Source organism: Seriola dumerili, unplaced genomic scaffold (genome assembly GCF_002260705.1).
Source record: "Seriola dumerili isolate Sdu_G_001 unplaced genomic scaffold, Sdu_1.0 BDQW01000052.1, whole genome shotgun sequence".
Classification (NCBI taxonomy): Eukaryota; Metazoa; Chordata; class Actinopteri; order Carangiformes; family Carangidae; genus Seriola; species Seriola dumerili.
Window position 1 is genome coordinate 15,747,056 of NW_019174307.1, and position 21,723 is coordinate 15,768,778.

Sequence of the window (21,723 nt, forward strand, 5' to 3'; positions counted from 1 at the left end):
TCTTTTAAATGGTTTCATTCTAATCCGGATCTGAATCAAAACATACATATGAAGCATGTTGATGATGGCCTTTATTCTCATAGAGGAGCTAAAAGGAAAGTGATCTTTTTGGGAATATTAGGGCTTTGCACAAGAATTAATAGTGCAAATAGTGTAAATTATGAATAATTTCATTTCTAAATAGCAGCGTCTTTGGGTAAAATCCCATAAAATGTAGCAGTTTATGTTCATAGTTTCCTAAGAATTTGGTCATAATTGCACAGTGGACTCAAAAATATTGGGAGTTTATGATCACAGAAATTCACAGCCAATATAGGAAAAATGTAGAGAATATGTAAAGAGGAGAGTCCAGATTTCAGGCTCATCAGGATGTGTAGCAGATTTGGTTAAAATCAGATGAAGTTTGCTAGAAGACTGGTGAAAGCACCCTTGGCAGAGGTAATCACTGTCACGCCACACTGCTCCACAGGAGGTGTTGGATAGAGCCTCGGCCTTGTCTCGTGAGGGTGATGAACTTATCCAGAACTCGCACTATGCTGAAGACTCCATTCAGCCCAAATGCAGCGAGCTCAGAGCGGTCAGCGAGAGCGTGAGCAGCAGCCTGAGGGCCAAGAAGGACCATCTCCTCAAAGCCATGGAGCTACATCAATGTTTGGAGAGGGTGAGAAGACAACACACAGACACTCATAGTGTAGTTTCCTTGTCTTGTTTCTGACCACACCTTCTGTCGTCTCCAGGCTTCTAAATGGGTTGATGACGGTATATACCTGCTGGCATCTCAGCCAGTAGACAAGTGTCAGTCACACGAGGGGGCTGAGTTAGCCCTGCAGGAGCTGGAGCGTTATCTGGATAACGCAGGCCAGAACCAGCTGACAGACCTCAGCACCATCGGGAAAGAATATGAGGCTGTGCTCAACCAGCAGTTCAAGGTAAGAGGACCAACCACAGAAAACGTATGTTGCACTTTTTAAACATCACTCTGTCACTTTTAAATAGATAGTAACAACTTGATGCAGTTATTGTAAATAGATATGACCATTGTCCATTGACCACTGTTATTGTGCACATCTGTCTAACATCAGTATGGTATCAGGTCTCCACTGATTGTGGCACTGGTTTATTGATTCTAATATGCTAAACAAATGATGATGAATGTTTAAATGATCTGCTGACTCACTTAGTTACTTAAACAAGCATCAAATATTAATATAATGATGTACTGACACTGCTCTGATGACTTCCTGTGTGTCAGGACCAAGTGGAGAAGATTTTCCAGAAGCAGGTATCTATGCAGGAGATGTTTGACAAGAGGAGGGTCAGCCTGAAGAAGCTAGCAGCCAAACAAACCAGGCCGGTGCAGCCGGTAGCCCCCAGACCAGAGGCCTTCATCAAATCCCCTCTCAGCTCACCTGGTCAGTTTCCACACAGCCACACATGGGCCATTTATTCTCCACTGTGTAGAGTCTTTTCAGAAGGATTTTATGTTCTTTATACTTTGCATGACCACATTGCTATTTGCACTATGTGTAACCCTATACATATATTTCACGTTATCTCACTTATAGCATATACTGTAGAAATTTTCATTGTAGACACAAATAACCTAGAAATTGTAAATGAACAATAGGTAGGTCGACTCGTGAATTCAGAAACATTAGTGATTTCTCTAACAAGAAATGAAAAATGCTTTATTCTACCGGCTGTTTCATCATGAAATTCTTTGCATATAAGGTTGAAAATTCTTGCTATTGCTTTTTGCTTATGCATAGCAGGACAAAGCTTTTATTTTATATTTTGTAATATAAAACAATGAATATGTTAAGACTATTAAAACTCTAAAACCATATCATTTAAAAAAAAATTTCATAACAAATGCAAAATCCCAAGATGTTTGCAGCATTATTTATCCATGTGTAAAAACACAGACAGTGACAACATGAGAAATAAACAGTATATTGTCTGGTACAGATGCACCATTATAATGATCACAGTTTATACTTACTGTATTATGGATAGGTGATTTCCAGTAAAATAAAAAGCCAAAACATTTCTTGTATCTGTTTCCTCACTCAGATGATCTTCAGAATTACAATATGTAATTATATATTCGTATGTAAATATATGTGCAATGCTTCAAATATTGCATTGGACTGATGCTTTTAATAACCTAAAAATGATGACTCTGTTTCCTCATCCACAGCACACAGAGCTCAGCAGGAGAAACACTGCTCAGAGTCGGACTCTGGGACCAACTGTGAGAAAGTGAGTTTGTCTCTGCGCACTGTCTGTCCACTTGTTCTGTTAGGTTTATATTGTCTGTTGCTTATCATGCTGATCCTATGTTGTTGTTTTTTTTTTCCCCCCTCAGGGAAAAGGCCAACTGCAGAATGGAGACAATAACAGCAGACATGCTTCTCTGTCAGAGGAGGAGGAGAACCTGGCAGTGCTCAGGAGGTGAGGGGATCAGCTGCCGCTCTTTCATCTGTAATCAAATTACACGGCAGATGGACTGTTTGAAAAGTTATCTCATTATCTATAGGGCTGTGCATCTATTTTTTCTGAGTCCACCAAATCCTTTATTTGATCCCTCTTCTTTTTGCCTCTCTGCCTGCCTCACTCTCTATTCTCCCTCTGTCTGCAGGCACGTGATGAACGAGCTGCTGGAAACTGAGAGAGCCTATGTAGAGGAGCTGCTCTGTGTATTGCAGGTGTCTATTCACTCCACAGAAGGATTCTTATTCTGTCAGTCTTATACCTGTGCCTGAAATTTCATGTTTGCAATTGTGTGTGTGTCACAGGGTTATGCCTCTGAGATGGATAATCCAGCAGTGTCTCACCTCATCCCTGCTCCTCTGCAGAACAAAAAGGAGATTCTGTTTGGCAACATGCCTGAAATTTACCACTTCCACAAGAGGTGAGTGAGCGCCATCTGGCTGTCATTGATGATACCTACGCTGTGACTGTGACATTTTGCAGGAACAGCATTTCAATCAATCTTCTTTATCTTTTCTCTCACTCTTCCTCATACTTTCTCTGTCATGATTTTGTTGTTTCCAGGACGTTTCTGAGAGAGCTGGAGCTGTACACCGACTGCCCAGAGTTGGTTGGAAGGTGTTTTCTACAGAGGGTGAGTGAATTTTGAGATTTTCAGCACAGAGATGTGAATACAGTAGTGCTGCTGATGGGGTTTTCCTGATCACAAATCATTTGCACTTCCTTCCTCAGATGACAGACCTGCAGATCTATGAGAAGTACTGTCACAATAAGCCTCGCTCTGAAAGCCTCTGGAGGCAGTGCTCAGACTGCGCCTTCTTCCAGGTGAACAGACCGATGGATAATTTGCTTTTGAGCTTTATGTTCATCTGTGTGTTTTATTTAACGTAATTCTTTTCTGTTTTGTTGCCTCAGGAGTGTCAGAAAAAGCTGGAGCATAAACTGGGTTTAGATTCTTATCTGCTGAAGCCTGTTCAGAGGATCACCAAATATCAGCTGCTACTGAAGGTATCATACTGTCTGTTACCGACAAGTCAACTGGATTGTTAAATTTCGTTTTCTGTGGGACTTGAGTTTTTTTATCCATGTGGTTCCTATTTCCATTTTCTAACTACAGGAAATGCTGAAGTACAGTAAGGGCCGTGAGGGGGCTGCTGACCTGCAGGAGGCGCTGACCTCCATCTTGGGCATCCTCAAGGCCGTCAATGACTCCATGCACCTCATCGCCATTACAGGATATGAGGTTAGACGTTGAACAGGATCCAGGCTCATCAATCACAGAACAGATGCTTGATATACGTCACCGATAGAAAATGGAAGACAAAGACATGCTGAGCGTAGCCTTTGAATAAGATATCGTGTGAAAGCCAAACTCATCTGTGAAGTGTGATGTCAAGGATGGTCTCACTCGCATGATGGTCTCAGTCATTTAAAGAAGGAAATGATCAACAAGAAGGCAGAGGCGAAACTGTTGCAGTAAAAAGAGAAAAGCAACAACAAAACTGGCCACATGTTAAATATAAACTAAGAAATACAAAATCAAATTGTATACACTATATAGTCAAAAATCATGTTTCTCAATAAAAACTACACACAGCAACATTTACCCAGTAATCACAATACCAAAATAGTCCAGTGGGATAAAAGAGTAGTATCAGGCATGATCTTTCTTTTTCAGTGTGTCACTTCATGTGTGATGATTATTTGTGACAAATATTGTTGAATTTGGGATGATAAGAGAGATCTTGTTTTCAACATTAAATCTGTTAGGGCTGTAACAATTAGTCGATTAATCAATTAGATGATCAACAGAAAATTAACAGCCAACCATTTTCATAATTGAAATAATAACTTAAGTCATTTAGTTGGTTCCAGCTTTTCAGGTTTGAGAATTTGGTCCTTTTCTTTGTCGTGCATGACTTGAAACTGAACCGCTTTTGATTTGTGGACTGTTGGTCAGACAAAACATGACATATGGACATATGTACTTGGTAGCGGTTTCCAAGTATAGACACATTGTTCAGAGGAAAGACACAGATACATTAAATGGATCAAAGGTCGAGTTGTTTAAACAATGTATTAATATTTAAAATGATGACCTCTATACAGTATTTTAGAACATAGCAGTATGTGGTCAATCAACTCCATCTTAAGACATCTTTCTCTTTCTCAGGGTAATCTGAGTGAGCTGGGAAAGCTGCTGATGCAAGGGTCATTCAGCGTGTGGACGGAGCACAAGAAAGGCCATGCCAAGGTTAAGGATCTGGCCCGTTTCAAGCCCATGCAGAGACACCTCTTCCTCCATGAGAAAGCCCTGCTCTTTTGCAAGAGGCGGGAGGAGAATGGGGAAGGCTACGAGAAAGCTCCCTCATACAGCTTCAAACAGTCACTGAGTGTGAGCATCTCTACACTTGTGTATTGAACAGCCATCCATTTGTATTCAACAAAAATGTGTTACATTTTTACCTTGCTATCTTTTGTAACAGATGAGTGCAGTGGGCATTACTGAGAATGCAAAGGGAGACAACAAGAAGTTTGAAATCTGGTGCAACTCAAGAGAAGAGGTTTATATTGTTCAGGTAATTAACACGTAAAAATTAAGAGTCTGCTTATATTCAAACTTTTTCTAATTGTCAAAAATCCCATGAAATGACCAAAATGACTGACAAGTATTCTCTATAGAGTCAAAATCTATTTCCTCTGGACTATGCCAAAGGGACTAATTTTTGTCCAAAACATATTAAAAACACAACAGTCAGTCACAGTGTTGCATTGAGTGACATGTTCCTTCACTACAACTATTTATTCTGAGTCAATCCCTCATTTATTTCCTGAATTCTCACTTGCACTTATTAATCCTGAGGCTGAAAATGATCCCCAACAATTTAACATTGTTTTATTAATGTTTGGTTTTAGGAAATTACTGAGCCTTTTCAGGAATGTGCTTCAAAATAAAGACAGGGTTTATGTTTTAAGTACAATGTACTGTATTTCAAAAATGGGGCTGTCTATCTCCTGGCAACAGTGACAAGCGTTACACAGTTTACACTCAGCCTTTTAATATCTAATTGTCCTATTTCAGGCACCAACAACTGAAGTAAAAACCACTTGGGTAAATGAGATCAGGAAGGTTCTGACAACTCAGCTGGAAGCATGCAGAGGTACAGAAAGAGGTTAAACTTTTTCTTTTTTTTTCAAATTAATGTCCAATTTCAGGTCATGGTTACACTAATATCTATTTTTAACCAGAAACTGAGAGACTAATGATTTAGCTGTAATGATTATGAAAGTACAATCCTTGTTTTTGTTTACATTCTCCCTCTGTGTTTCAGAAGCCAGCCAGCAGAGGGCACCAGACCAGGTTTTCCAGTTCCCCCCTGTGCCCAGTGCAACAGTAAGTCTCAGGTGAGTTTCATTTGTGGTGGCTTTTTTAAAAGTGAACCCTAAGTAATCAGTCTTTGGGCCAGTCTTTCCAGAGACTGTTCAAGATTCTTACGTTCCACTTTTGTTTCCCCACAGTCCATTCAAGACCGGTCAGAAGAGCTTTAAAAAGGGAGAGGAGAAGAAAGCTGAACCCTGCAGCCCTGATGTCAACTCCTCTTCTTCACCAAAGCCCACAGGAAAAGGTGAGACTAAGAGAGATCCTGTGAGACAGATGCAACACATCTTTTTTTTCTTTTAACAAATCTGCCTTTAGCATTTGTAGTACATGTATGATACTAACTACACTTACCACTGTACCTCTTTGCTTCCCCTCTTCTGATGATAAAACATATCTTTCTCCCTCTATATTGATTTTCTCCCTTTACACTTGGTTAACTTTCCTTCTTCCTTCCTTCCTTCTTTGTGTACGTCCTGTATTCTTGTTTTTCCTCTGTCTCAGATGAGGCTGTGACAAGCCCTACCTCAGACAGAGCTGCTGTGGCTAAAAAACGCTTTACTTTACAAGGCTTCAGTAACCTCAAAGCTCAGAAAGGTAACTGCAGGTCATTATTGATTACATATTCAACACATCACATCATCTTCTGTACTTGTACAATTAAAAAGTGAATTTCCATTTAGTGGAAGTCAAAGAATTTTGTATTTTGAGTAATTTAAGCAATAGACATTATGGAAATATTCTCATTGGCTTTCTTGCTGAGATATCAATGACAAGTTAGATACCACTCTTAAGTGTGTGTGGTGATGGCAAAAAGAAAGTTGTAGCTCTCTGCCTTGAAATAGTCCACAATTTGTCACTTTTTACACTTAAGTTTCTGAACAGATTAACAGAATGGATATATGTAATGTGTTAGTTAGTGAGCTTTAGAGGTGGCAGCAGGTGGTGTTTGTTACCAAAGGTGCAAGTTTGGTCTCAACATTGGTAGGGAGGCAATAACACTGCCACCCATTTTAAAACAAAGAAATTGACTTTTTAATGCCTTCATCAAAACAGTTTATTAACATAACAAGATCTTAATTTACATTCAGAAATGCCCATGCGCAAATGTAATATATGTACGTGTTGCATTTTTCATATATGAAATATATGTACATATGATGTAAAATAATATATGTTTTTAAGGTAAAGCCTATATATGTAAAAATTAATAAATGAAACCTCTTAGAATTTGGAACAATATCATATATTGACATGTATGTCTACCTAAACATGTATTTTAATATGTCTGTTTATATTATAGACATTATATCACATATATACATATCTATCCCAAAGCCTGTGAGAATATGTTCATATTATGTATATGTTATAAACTTCTTCATATATACAGAGAATGTATATATGTCATAATAAGATATCCTCTTTTATGTCACACATATTGTAACATCACTCTTGATATAGGGACATATATGTCAAATATATGTCATAAGTCATAGAATAGTAAGGCAATAGAGTTGCCAATTAACCTAATGCGCATGTCTTTGGACTGCGGAAGGAAGCCGGAGTACCTGAGAATGATCCACGCAGTCACAGGGAGAACATGCAAACTCCACACAGAAGGCCCCAAGGCCGGGGTTGGAACCCAGAATTTTCTCACTGTGAGACGAAAGTTCTAACCACTGGTCACCGACCCATCCAATAAAGAAATCATAGTATGATGAGGCATAAAAAGTTATATTGTATAATGGTATAAAAACGTCATACTATACTGAGTCATATACTTACATACTACACTATGACTTTTTTATGGCTTTATATGCCTTACTATACTATGTCTTTTTTTATGCCTTGCTATACTATGAATTTTTTAAGACTTTTTATGCCTTACTATACTGTCATTTTTATGCCTTACTATACCTTACTATACTATGACTTTGTATGCCTTATTATACTATGATGTTTTTATGCCTTACTATACTATGACTTTTTTATGACTTTATATGCCTTACTTTACTATGACATTTTTATGCCTTATTATACTATGTTTTTATGCCTTACTATACTATGACTTTTTTATGACTTTATATGCCTTACTATACTATGACGTTCATGACTTTTTATGCCTTACTATACTATGTCGTTTTTATGCCTTAGTATACTATGACTTTTTTATGACTTTTTATACCTTACTATACTATGTCGTTCGTGAGTTTTTATGCCTTACTATACTATGTCGTTTTTATGCCTTGCTATACTATGACTTTTTAACTTTTTATGCCTTACTATACTATGACTTTTTTATGACTTTTTATGCCTCTCTATACTATGACATTTTTATGACTTTTTATGCCTTGCCATACTATGTCATTTTTATGCCTTACTATAGTATGACTTTTTTATGACTTTTTATGCCTTACTATACTATGACGTTTTTATGCCTCACTATACTATGACATTTTTATGACTTTTTATGCCTTACTATACTATGACTTTTTTATGACTTTTTTTGCCTTACTATATACTATGACGTTTTTATGCCTTACTATACTATGACGTTTTTATGCCTTACTATACTATGACGTTTATGACTTTTTTTGCCTTACTATACTATGACGTTTTTATGACTTTTTATGCCTTACTATACTATGACATTTTTATGCCCTACTATATTATGACGTTTTTATGACTTGTTATGCCTGACTTTGTTATGACATTTTTATGCCTTTATACTATGACGTTTTTATGACTTTTTATGCCTTACTATACTATGGTTTTTTTTATGCCTTACTATAGTATGACTTTTTTATGACTTTTTATGCCTTACTATACTATGACGTTTTTATGACATTTTTCTGCCTTACTATACTATGACGTTTTTATGACTTTTTATGCCTTACTATACTATGACGTATTTATGCCTTATTATACTATGACGTTTTTATGACTTTTTATGCCTTACTATACTATGAAATTTTTATGACTTTTTTTGCCTTACTATACTATGTCGTTTTTATTCCTTACTATACTATGAAGTTTTTATGACTTTTTATGCCTTACTATACTATGACTTTTTAATGACTTTTTATGCCTTACTATACTATGACGTTTTTATGACATTTTTCTGCCTTACTATACTATGACGTTTTTATGACTTTTTATGCCTTACTATACTATGACGTATTTATGCCTTATTATACTATGACGTTTTTATGACTTTTTATGCCTTACTATACTATGAAATTTTTATGACTTTTTTTGCCTTACTATACTATGTCGTTTTTATTCCTTACTATACTATGAAGTTTTTATGACTTTTTATGCCTTACTATACTATGACTTTTTTATGACTTTTTATGCCTTACTATACTATGACATTTTTATGCCTTACTATACTATGACCTTTTTATGCCTTACTATACTATGATGTTTTTATGCCTTACTATACTGTGACGTTTTTATGACTTTTCATGTCATACTACAGTATGACTTTTTATGCCTTACTATACTATGACGTTTTTATGCCTTACTATACTATGACGTTTTTATGACTTTTTATGCCTTACTATACTATGACCTTTTTATGACTTATTATACTATGATGTTTTTATGCCTTTCTATACTGTGACGTTTTTATGACTTTTTATGTCATACTACAGTATGACTTTTTTTGCCTTACTATACTATGACGTTTTTATGCCTTACTATACTATGACGTTTTTATGACTTTTTATGCCTTACTATACTATGACCTTTTTATGACTTATTATACTATGATGTTTTTATGCCTTTCTATACTGTGACGTTTTTATGACTTTTTATGTCATACTACAGTATGACTTTTTTTGCCTTACTATACTATGACGTTTTTATGCCTTACTATACTATGACGTTTTTATGACTTTTTATGCCTTACTATACTATGTCGTTTTTATGCCTTACTATAGTATGACTTTTTTATGACTTTTTATGCCTCACTATACTATGAGTTTTTTATGACTTTTCATGCCTTACTATACTATGACTTTTTTATGACTTTTTATGCCTTATTATACTATGACGTTTTTATGCCTTACTATACTATGACTTTTTTATGACTTTTTATGCCTTACTATACTATGACATTTTTATGCCTTACTATACTATGACCTTTTTATGCCTTACTATACTATGATGTTTTTATGCCTTACTATACTGTGACGTTTTTATGACTTTTCATGTCATACTACAGTATGACTTTTTTTGCCTTACTATACTATGACGTTTTTATGCCTTACTATACTATGACGTTTTTATGCCTTACTTTACTATAACGTTTTTATGACTTTTTATGCCTTACTATACTATGACCTTTTTATGACTTATTATACTATGATGTTTTTATGCCTTACTATACTGTGACGTTTTTATGACTTTTTGTCATACTACAGTATGACTTTTTATGCCTTACTATACTATGACGTTTTTATGCCTTACTATACTATGACGTTTTTATGACTTTTTATGCCTTACTATACTATGACCTTTTTATGACTTATTATACTATGATGTTTTTATGCCTTTCTATACTGTGACGTTTTTATGACTTTTTATGTCATACTACAGTATGACTTTTTATGCCTTACTATACTATGACGTTTTTATGCCTTACTATACTATGACGTTTTTATGACTTTTTATGCCTTACTATACTATGACCTTTTTATGACTTATTATACTATGATGTTTTTATGCCTTTCTATACTGTGACGTTTTTATGACTTTTTATGTCATACTACAGTATGACTTTTTATGCCTTACTATACTATGACGTTTTTATGCCTTACTATACTATGACGTTTTTATGACTTTTTATGCCTTACTATACTATGACCTTTTTATGACTTATTATACTATGATGTTTTTATGCCTTTCTATACTGTGACGTTTTTATGACTTTTTATGTCATACTACAGTATGACTTTTTATGCCTTACTATACTATGACGTTTTTATGCCTTACTATACTATGACGTTTTTATGACTTTTTATGCCTTACTATACTATGACCTTTTTATGACTTATTATACTATGATGTTTTTATGCCTTTCTATACTGTGACGTTTTTATGACTTTTTATGTCATACTACATTATGACTTTTTATGCCTTACTATACTATGACGTTTTTATGCCTTACTATACTATGACGTTTTTATGACTTTTTATGCCTTACTATACTATGACCTTTTTATGACTTATTATACTATGATGTTTTTATGCCTTTCTATACTGTGACGTTTTTATGACTTTTTATGTCATACTACAGTATGACTTTTTTTGCCTTACTATACTATGACGTTTTTATGCCTTACTATACTATGACGTTTTTATGACTTTTTATGCCTTACTATACTATGACCTTTTTATGACTTATTATACTATGATGTTTTTATGCCTTTCTATACTGTGACGTTTTTATGACTTTTTATGTCATACTACAGTATGACTTTTTTTGCCTTACTATACTATGACGTTTTTATGCCTTACTATACTATGACGTTTTTATGACTTTTTATGCCTTACTATACTATGACCTTTTTATGACTTATTATACTATGATGTTTTTATGCCTTTCTATACTGTGACGTTTTTATGACTTTTTATGTCATACTACAGTATGACTTTTTTTGCCTTACTATACTATGACGTTTTTATGCCTTACTATACTATGACGTTTTTATGACTTTTTATGCCTTACTATACTATGTCGTTTTTATGCCTTACTATAGTATGACTTTTTTATGACTTTTTATGCCTCACTATACTATGAGTTTTTTATGACTTTTCATGCCTTACTATACTATGACTTTTTTATGACTTTTTATGCCTTATTATACTATGACGTTTTTATGCCTTACTATACTATGACTTTTTTATGACTTTTTATGCCTTACTATACTATGACATTTTTATGCCTTACTATACTATGACCTTTTTATGCCTTACTATACTATGATGTTTTTATGCCTTACTATACTGTGACGTTTTTATGACTTTTTATGTCATACTACAGTATGACTTTTTTTGCCTTACTATACTATGACGTTTTTATGCCTTACTATACTATGACGTTTTTATGACTTTTTATGCCTTACTATACTATGACCTTTTTATGACTTATTATACTATGATGTTTTTATGCCTTTCTATACTGTGACGTTTTTATGACTTTTTATGTCATACTACAGTATGACTTTTTTTGCCTTACTATACTATGACGTTTTTATGCCTTACTATACTATGACGTTTTTATGACTTTTTATGCCTTACTATACTATGACCTTTTTATGACTTATTATACTATGATGTTTTTATGCCTTTCTATACTGTGACGTTTTTATGACTTTTTATGTCATACTACAGTATGACTTTTTTTGCCTTACTATACTATGACGTTTTTATGCCTTACTATACTATGACGTTTTTATGACTTTTTATGCCTTACTATACTATGTCGTTTTTATGCCTTACTATAGTATGACTTTTTTATGACTTTTTATGCCTCACTATACTATGAGTTTTTTATGACTTTTCATGCCTTACTATACTATGACTTTTTTATGACTTTTTATGCCTCATTATACTATGACGTTTTTATGCCTTACTATTTTATGACTTTTTATGCCTTACTATACTATGACATTTTTATGCCTTACTATACTATGACCTTTTTATGCCTTACTATACTATGATGTTTTTATGCCTTACTATACTGTGACGTTTTTATGACTTTTCATGTCATACTACAGTATGACTTTTTTTGCCTTACTATACTATGACGTTTTTATGCCTTACTATACTATGACGTTTTTATGCCTTACTTTACTATAACGTTTTTATGACTTTTTATGCCTTACTATACTATGACCTTTTTATGACTTATTATACTATGATGTTTTTATGCCTTACTATACTGTGACGTTTTTATGACTTTTTGTCATACTACAGTATGACTTTTTTTGCCTTACTATACTATGACGTTTTTATGCCTTACTATACTATGACGTTTTTATGCCTTACTTTACTATAACGTTTTTATGACTTTTTATGCCTTACTATACTATGACCTTTTTATGACTTATTATACTATGATGTTTTTATGCCTTACTATTCTGTGACGTTTTTATGACTTTTTGTCATACTACAGTATGACTTTTTTTGCCTTACTATACTATGACGTTTTTATGACTTTTTATGCCTTACTATACTATGTCGTTTTTATGCCTTACTATAGTATGACTTTTTTATGACTTTTTATTCCTCACTATACTATGACTTTTTTATGACTTTTTATACCTTACTATACTATGTCGTTTTTATGCCTTACTATAGTATGACATTTTTATGACTTTTTGTGCCTCACTATACTATGACATTTTTATGACTTTTTATGCCTTACTATACTATGACGTTTTCATGCCTTACTATACTATATCTTTTTTATGCCTTACTATACTATGACGTTTATGACTTTTTTTGCCTTACTATACTATGACGTTTTTATGACTTTTCAAGCCTTGCTATAGTAGGACATTTTTATGCTTTACTTTACTATGACCTTTTTATGCCTTACTTAACTATAACGTTTTTATGACTTTTTATGCCTTAATATACTTAATATATTACGACATTATTTTGTAGTAGTAAGTCATAAATACATCATAGTATAATAAGGCATAAAAAGTCATTGTACAGAATCAGAGTCAGAATCAGAATTTGCTTTATTGCCAAGTAGGTTTTCAACATAAAAGGAATTTTCTCTTGTGTTTTGGTGCATAACAATCAACAGAGTAAGAAGGAAATATAAACAAAGATGAAACAAAGAATTATTGCAGTGAGATGTCTTTGATATGAATTGAAAAATTTAACAATAAGATACAATATTTACAACATGAAGAAATATTATAGAAAATAAATAGAAAAATAACAGAGCTTCGATAATGAGGCCAACTGCAGTAGGGAAGAGGTTGTTTCTGTTGTGAGAAGTTTTGGTCCTGAAGGACCCCAGCCTTCTGCCAGAGGGGAGTAACTCAAACAGTCTCTCAGGGTGGGAAGGGTCGTATACAATCTTTCCTGGTCGCCTCAGGGTCCTGGAGGTGTACAAGTCTTGGAGGGTTGGCAGATTGCAGTTAATCACCTTCTCAGCAGAGTGAATGATGCGCTGCAGTCTGCTCTTGTCAAAATAAATACGTCAAAAATGTAATAGTATAGTGAGGCATAAAATGTCATAGTATATTAAGGCACAAAAACGTCAAAAAACTGCATTGTATATTAAGGCATGAACACATCAAAAAACATCATAGTATATAATAAGGCATAAAAACATAAAAAAACGTCTTAGTCTAGTAAGGCATAAAAATTTCACAGTATAGTAAATCATAAAATATCATAGTATAGTAAGACATAAAACATCAATGTATAGTAATGGATAAAAATGTAATAGTATAGTAAAGCATAAAAACTTCATAGTATAGTAAGGCATAAAAAGTCAAAAACGACAGTATGGTAAGGCATAAAAACGTCAAAAACTTTCGTAGTATAGTATAGCATAAAATCATCAAAAAACATCATAGTATATTAAGGCATTAATACATAAGTCATAGTATAATAAGGCTTAAAAACATCAAAAAACGTCATTGTATAGTAAGACATAGAACATCATAGTATAATATGTCATAGTATAGTAAGACATAAAACATCATAGTAAAGTAAGGCATTAAATGTCCTAGTATAGTAAGGGAAAAAAACATTAAAAAACGTCATAGTATAATAAGGCATAAAAACTTCATAGTATAGTAAGGTATAAAATTGTCAAAGTCATAGTATAGTAAGACATAAAACGTCATAGTATAGTAAGGCATAAAAATTCATAAAAATGTCATAGTACAATAAGGCATAAAAACATCAAACTTTTGTAGTATAGTAAGGCATAAATTCATCAAAATGTCATAGTATAATAAGGCATAAAAAGTCATAAAAATGACATAGTATGGTAAGGCATAAAAACGTCACAGTATAGTAAGGCATAAAAACGTCATAAAGTCATAGTATAGTAAGGCATAAAAAGGAATAAAAACGTCATAGTATACTATACTATGACGTTTTTATGAATTTATGAAGTATAGTAAGGCATAAAAAGTCATAAAAACGACATAGTATGGTAAGGCATAAAAATTCATAAAAACGTCATAGTATAATAAGGCATAAAAACGTCAAACTTTCATAGTATGGTAAGGCATAAAAACATCATAGTATAGTAAGGCATAAAAAGTCATAAAAACGTCATAATAAAATAAAGCATAAAATGTCATAGTATAGTGAGGCATAAAAACGTCATAGTATAGTAAAGCATAAAAAGTCATAAAGTCATAAAAAGTCATAAAAACGACATAGTATAGTAAAGCATAAAAATGTCATAGTATAGTAAGGCATAAAAAGTCATAAAAACGACATAGTATAGTAAGGCATAAAAACGTTATAGTATAGAAAGTCATAAAAATGTCATAGTATAATAAGGCATAAAAAGTCATAAAAACGACATAGTATGGTAAGGCATAAAAAGTAAAAAAAAAAACACCATAGTATAGTAAGGCATAAAAACGTCATAGTATGGTAAGGCATAAAAATTCATAAAAACGTGATAGTATAGTAAGGCATAAAAAGTCATAAACGTCATAGTATAGTCAGGCATAAAAACATCATAGTATAGAAAGTCAAAAAAAAGTCATAGTATAGTAAGGCATAATAACGTCATAAAAAAGTCATAGTATAGTAAGGCATAAAAAGTCATAAAAACGTCATAGTATAGTAAAGCATAAAAATGTCATAATATAGTAAGGCATAAAAAGTCATAAAAAAAGTCATAGTATAGTAAGGCATAAAAACGTCATAGTATAGTAAGGCATAAAAATTCATAAAAACGTGATAGTATAATGAGGCATAAAAAGTCATAAACGTCATAGTATAGTAAGGCATAAAAACATCATAGTATAGAAAGCCATAAAAAAGTCATAGTATAGTAAGGCATAAAAAGTCATAAAAACGTCATAGTATAGTAAGGCATAAAAACGTCATAGTATAGTAAGACATCAAAACATCATAGTATAGAATGTCACAAAAACTTCATAGTATAGTAAGGCATAAAAAGTCATAAAAACGTCATAGTATAGTAAGGCATAAAAATTCATAAAAATGTGATAGTATAATGAGGCATAAAAACATCATAGTATAGAAAGTCATAAAAAAGTCATAGTATAGTAAGGCATAAAAAGTAATGAAAACGTCATAGTATAGTAAAGCATAAAAACGTCATAGTATAGAAAGTCATAAAAAAGTCATAGTATAGTAAGGCATAAAAAGTCATAAAAACGACATAGTATAGTAAGTCATAAAAACGTCATAGTATAGTAAGGCATAAAACGTCATAAAAACGTCTTAGTATAGTAAGGCATAAAGATGTCATAGTTTAGTAAAAAAACGTCAAAAAACGTCTTGGTATAATAAGGCATAAAACATCTAAAAACATAATAGTACACTAAGGCATAAAATGTCATAGTATAGTTAGGCATAAAAACATCAGAAAACATCATAGTATAGTAAGGCATAAAAAAAATGCTATAATTTTGAAAGATGTAAAAATGTCAGTCACATTAGAGTTGCCAATTAGTCGCTGTTTCCTCCTGCTTTCTGTCTTTATGCTAAGCTATGCAAAGCAGCTTCTGGCGGTAGCTTCATATTTACCATGCTGACATAAGAGTGGTATTGATCTTTTCATCTAACTCTAGGTAAATAAGCAAATAAGCATCTAATTTCCAATTTCGAACTATTCCCTGAACTGTTCATGAAGTGTATAGTGAATAGAGTGAAGACATAATTTATTTTCAAGATGTTTGCTCAGCAGGTCAAATACTGCATGCTTCCCTCCACAGAGCCCCCAACTACTGATGATAAAAGTTTTACATTACCCATGACAGTCCTCCTGTCTCCAGGTATCACACAGCTCTAGACCCCAGCTTTATTTAATCCAGTGCAGTGTAATGTTGCTTTCAAAATGCATTGCAACATTGAGCTGTATTTTGCAGTTTCCCTCCTTATTAGAATTAGTTTATCCTCGTATCAGTTTCTCCTCAAGTTTACTGTCATTGTAATCAGAGCTAAATTGCAGTTTTTCCCTTTAAATTTTTTTTTTTTTTACTCCTTTAGCTTTTGCTTGTCAATATTCTGGGTGTGGTTTCTTTCTTGCATCAACAAATCACCCATCTTTTCTTTTTCCTGCTTCATGGTAGGATCCCCCACGAGCCCTGATCACAAGACGAAACGCCAGAGCGACCCAACGCCTTTCGGCTTCAAAGGTTAGTCTGTTCAGCAACAAGTGCGTACTTCCCCGTCTTGTTAGTTGTTCATCCATGATTTCTGAGCACAGCCAGGGTCTCTAGCACTGATGAGTTGGATTTGCTGTAGCTGCTGCAGGGTGAGTGACTGGCTGTGTTTCCATTGCCTCCTGTCCCTCAGATGCAGGTCCTCCACCCCTCCACCTGAGCAGGGCCAGGTGGTTCAGCACCTCTAGTCTCTTACAGACAAAGTGGAGAGGTACACTGGCACGAGCTGCCTCACGCTGGCTGTGTGTTGGGTCCACTGTTTCACTACTATAAAAATCTATAGACCGTCTCTCTCTATTTTTGCTTTGCCCATCTGAAATCTTCACCTTTCTTTCAGGCTTAGTAAGAATCAAATAAATGCACACTGATACACTGACAGACATGGTTGCCTGCCACATTATATTTTGGTTTCAGTCGGAATTTAAAATATAGCGCTGCATGTCCACCTCCCCTGTTGTAGAAAAATAGATTTGATAATAGCTGTGGGACTGGTTGTGTCATGCTGGGATTCCTGGGGTTAGCTGCTCAACCTTCTCTGTTCAAGAGCTTTTTGTGGTTTTCCCTTTCACTCCCTCACTCTTGTAGATCTGTCACTGATGGCCACTCACATGTCTGACAGCGAGTGAAGTTACATGTTGCCGTAGACTAATCACCTGTTTTTTTTCCCCTCCTCAGGCTGGAACAAGGCTTCCCTGTCACTGGATGCCTCAGAGGAGCATGATGGCTATTCCAGCGCAGAGGAGCCTCTTAATTCTGACCCAGAGGATGAAAACGGCAAGAAGCTGGTGAGTCACTATGCGTGACAAACATGTCAGCTTGCCTGTGTCCTAATCACACTGTGGAGACAAAAGCCTGATTACACAATCAAAGTATGGGTACTCACCTTTTGTCCCTTTGGTTTAGCATAGGGTTGGGGTTAGGTATGTATGGTTGTAGTTAAGGTAAGTCTCCAGGGAATAAATAGTGCAATGTTCTCCTAAGTGACAAAAACAAGTCTGTCTGTGGGTATCTACTGCATAAGTGTATGTACAGACGTTTCCGTTAAAAGGCCTTAACAAGCCATGAAAACATGTGATGTTGAAATCAGTACATGTGGAATAATTAGCAGCTGTATACTGTAGCTTCACTATCCATAGTCACATGATCAGCTTGTGATCCATTTGCTAGTGAACACTGTCCTCTTTGCCCATAGAAGATAACTCTTACTGTATGACAATTTACAACTATGTCCTATTTTTTCCATTTTCTGTGGATTTTCACATTTGATCAAATATGAAACAGAATTATATTTAAATATAAGATGCTTCATTTATTTACAGCTGCAATTTTTTAATTTTTTTTGGCCGCTTGGGGGCAGCAGAACAAGCTGTAAACACAACACTGACACACAGTATAAAGTTGTTTTGTTAAACATGTTAGCAAACAATTTCTTGTTTATATATCCAGCAAACATAGACCAAAGAAGTAGTGGTTCTAGTCACCTGATGAATTTAAGTGTAATATCCACTCTCCCTTTAGCTCTACTTTGATCTTCACTAATTCCTGAGGAAAATAATCTGGCTCTATATCTGCTAAATGCTCCACTATGTTCACCAGCTAGTCATTACCTTAGTCTGTGTGCTGTCTGCTGCTGGCAGGTAGCATACAACTGGTTTATCATAACTTTGCAGAAAAGCGTTGCATGCTACTGCCAGAAACATTATTTGATCCATTGTTAATGTAAAAATAATGATTAGTTAAGCTTTAAAGGTGACACATGTTTTGACTGAATTGTTTTCTCCACTCATAGCACAAACTAATCCTAGGCGTTACTGTAACTTTTGATCTGACAAAGCTCCTGATTTTCCAACTGTGTATCTTGTTTGCTTCATATCTTCATTATGAACAGTGTGCTGGAAAATATACAGTTATCGCTGACTACGAGAAGAGCAACTCTCAAGAGCTCTCAGTGAAGAATGGAGACATGGTGCAGCTGGTCAAAGAGGGAGATGATGGACAATGGTGAGCATACAGCCTTTACTGCGGCCTATTAGAAATAAAAACAATTACAGCAGCACTACTATAATACTATTTTTTTTGTGTGTGGTCATGCAGGTTTGTACGTAACCTTAGCACCTCTAAGGAGGGTTGGATTGCTGCTGCTAATCTTATCACACTCATTGGAAAGTCCAAGTCTTGCCAGTCACTCACCAGCTCAGGTATTCAAACATAGCAATTTACTGTGTGAGACGTTAACACACAATTGTTATGCAAGTGTAATGTTAATCTTCAATACATGCGTGTCTCCAACAGAAGGAAGTGGCTCTGGAAACCTTAGCACATCGTCTAGCTGCAGCGAGACCTACACAAGCTTCTCTGACATCAAACCCTGAATAACTGCTCAGCACTTCCTCCATCACCAAACGGCCCTCTTCAATGCTAGCATCATGTGGCTATCTGTGCTGTAATGCCAACACCAGTGCTCATAAGTATTTTGTCAGGTTTCCACAGAAAGCTGTATTTTTTCATTATTTTTATCACGCACTTGCACCACATATTGAGACAATGGCACGTTATAGATTTGACTGTGGTGCCATTGCACAGTGAAGATACAGCATAGATGCATATGTTACACACAGTAATTTCATAGTATAGTAAAATGATCTTCCTCTAGTCACACACTTGTCTGTTTATTTTTTATGCAGGATCTGTGTGATTCTAATGTAATAGATGTATGAATGGGCCAGCAGGACTGATCTCAGTTAATGCATCTATTTGTGTTCGCATTAAAAATGGAGAAAGATTAGTGATCAAATGTGGATGACAGTTGTTTTTGTGTTCATCTGCACTAATTCACCCAAGAGTTTACATTTCCGCTATTACTGTAAATAAGGAAAGAGGGCAAGAGATAAATGCATACAGCTTGTTTAGCTTGAATGAATGTTTTCTGAGGGTCTAATCACCTCTGTCCTCTGCTTTTTTTCCCTTTACATGTTTATTTATTTGTAAGAAATGAAAACGCCCACATATTGTATGTTTAGCCAATTATAAATTGGCATCTCATCTTTTCTTACTTTCTTTTTATTCTCTTCCTGTCTGCCATTTTTCTCTCTGTCAGCCTGTCATTAGGAACCTGTTATGTCACCAGCTGTCCGGACTTGACTGTGTATGAGCTTTTGTCTTTTCAAGTCTCTGATGGCTTCATTGTCTAACTCTGTGGGTTTTCATGTACGCTGCAGTTTAAAAATGTTTCTCAGTGTGAATAATCAGAGATCACTGTATATCGCTAACTTATTCCCTGTGAAGGGATCATGTTATGAATGTAGATATTGTTCATTAATATCTGTCTGTCATGAAATGTTTATTGGAGATGCTATATTGTACATTAAGTACGGTGATGTCACTACTTTGTGACTTGTCTAATTTTTTTTTTTTTATATATAAATGACTTGTGATAATTCAGTCACTGTTTCTGTGTGTCTCTGAATAGCTAAATATCGATCCATTTTTCTGTGCCTAGAAAGCATTCTAGATATTCCTATAAATTTTATGAGCAGATTTTTTTTTTAAGAATTTTTGTGCCTTTTAATGGACAGGACAGTAGAGAGACAGGAAATGGGGAGGCAGAGAGAGGGGGTATGACATGCAGGAAAGGGCCGTCCGATGCGGGAGTCGAACCGGTGGCCAGCTGCAGCGAGGACTGTAGCCTCTTTATATGGGGCGCCTGCGTAACCCTGCGAGCCCTCAGCTAGTCTAACGACCAGAAACGAAACTCAAACTGCCGAACTCGGTTGCCAGGTTTTGTTAAAACCCATCTTTTACACTCGGTGGAGACCAAAGACTACAAAAGTAATGTGGAGGTATGAAAATTCACTGCCATGAAAAGTACCATTGTTATCAAAAAGGGCCATTTTTTAAATAGGTAAATGTGTTTTTGACATTCAAGTGGCCACATTTCTACACACAACAAATATTTGTTTATTACAGCAGAAAACTCTCCACATGAAACCTTTTAGAGGTGTAAAAAAAAAAAAAGAGACAAACATAAAATCGTGTTTGTGGTATAATTGAATTAACAAAGTATTTTAGAATGCCGAGAGATCATTTTAATGATACAGACTACTGGGAATAAACTGAAATGAGCTGATTAAAGTCCCTGAAAATTGCTATCCATATGTTATGGAAATATTAGAATATAAAGGCATGTCCACATTAATATTTCTTTACATTTTGAGGGTTTTGTAATTACTGAAAGAAATGTTTACATCCTACAATTACACACATATTACAGATGAGAGGGTTTTGATAGGACTTAGACTAAATTGGACTGTTTGGGGGCAAAGAATGAAAATAAAATAAAAATAACTCAGTATTCTTCACCTTCTGATGAAACTCACAAAAAAAGTAATTATTAAATGTATATAGCCTAACATAGGAAATTTTTAAATACCTTGA

The 21,723-nt window shown here is 34.6% G+C and overlaps 1 protein-coding gene across 5 annotated transcripts in view; it reads left to right on the forward strand.

The window, feature by feature from the left end:
• The window catches only part of LOC111218627 (guanine nucleotide exchange factor DBS-like), a 33,074-nt gene extending 12,369 nt beyond the window's left edge, over window positions 1-20,705 (forward strand). Inside the window, exons 10-31 of one of the 5 annotated variants that reach the window (XM_022741008.1) lie at window positions 470-661; window positions 738-929; window positions 1,253-1,412; window positions 2,201-2,262; window positions 2,369-2,454; window positions 2,642-2,708; window positions 2,799-2,914; window positions 3,058-3,127; window positions 3,226-3,318; window positions 3,409-3,501; window positions 3,611-3,736; window positions 4,667-4,888; window positions 4,980-5,072; window positions 5,576-5,654; window positions 5,829-5,898; window positions 6,013-6,119; window positions 6,377-6,469; window positions 17,197-17,262; window positions 17,965-18,074; window positions 19,178-19,290; window positions 19,384-19,487; window positions 19,582-20,705. In XM_022741008.1, coding sequence (XP_022596729.1) covers window positions 470-661; window positions 738-929; window positions 1,253-1,412; window positions 2,201-2,262; window positions 2,369-2,454; window positions 2,642-2,708; window positions 2,799-2,914; window positions 3,058-3,127; window positions 3,226-3,318; window positions 3,409-3,501; window positions 3,611-3,736; window positions 4,667-4,888; window positions 4,980-5,072; window positions 5,576-5,654; window positions 5,829-5,898; window positions 6,013-6,119; window positions 6,377-6,469; window positions 17,197-17,262; window positions 17,965-18,074; window positions 19,178-19,290; window positions 19,384-19,487; window positions 19,582-19,661 — 2,394 coding nt within the window. In that variant the 3' untranslated portion in view covers window positions 19,662-20,705. Of the gene's footprint in view, window positions 1-469; window positions 662-737; window positions 930-1,252; window positions 1,413-2,200; window positions 2,263-2,368; window positions 2,455-2,641; window positions 2,709-2,798; window positions 2,915-3,057; window positions 3,128-3,225; window positions 3,319-3,408; window positions 3,502-3,610; window positions 3,737-4,666; window positions 4,889-4,979; window positions 5,073-5,575; window positions 5,667-5,825; window positions 5,899-6,012; window positions 6,120-6,376; window positions 6,470-17,196; window positions 17,263-17,964; window positions 18,075-19,177; window positions 19,291-19,383; window positions 19,502-19,581 lie in introns of those variants that run through there. The other 4 variants (XM_022741012.1, XM_022741011.1, XM_022741009.1 and 1 more) reach the window with 4 other exon arrangements.
• The last annotated feature ends 1,018 nt before the right edge of the window (window positions 20,706-21,723 follow it).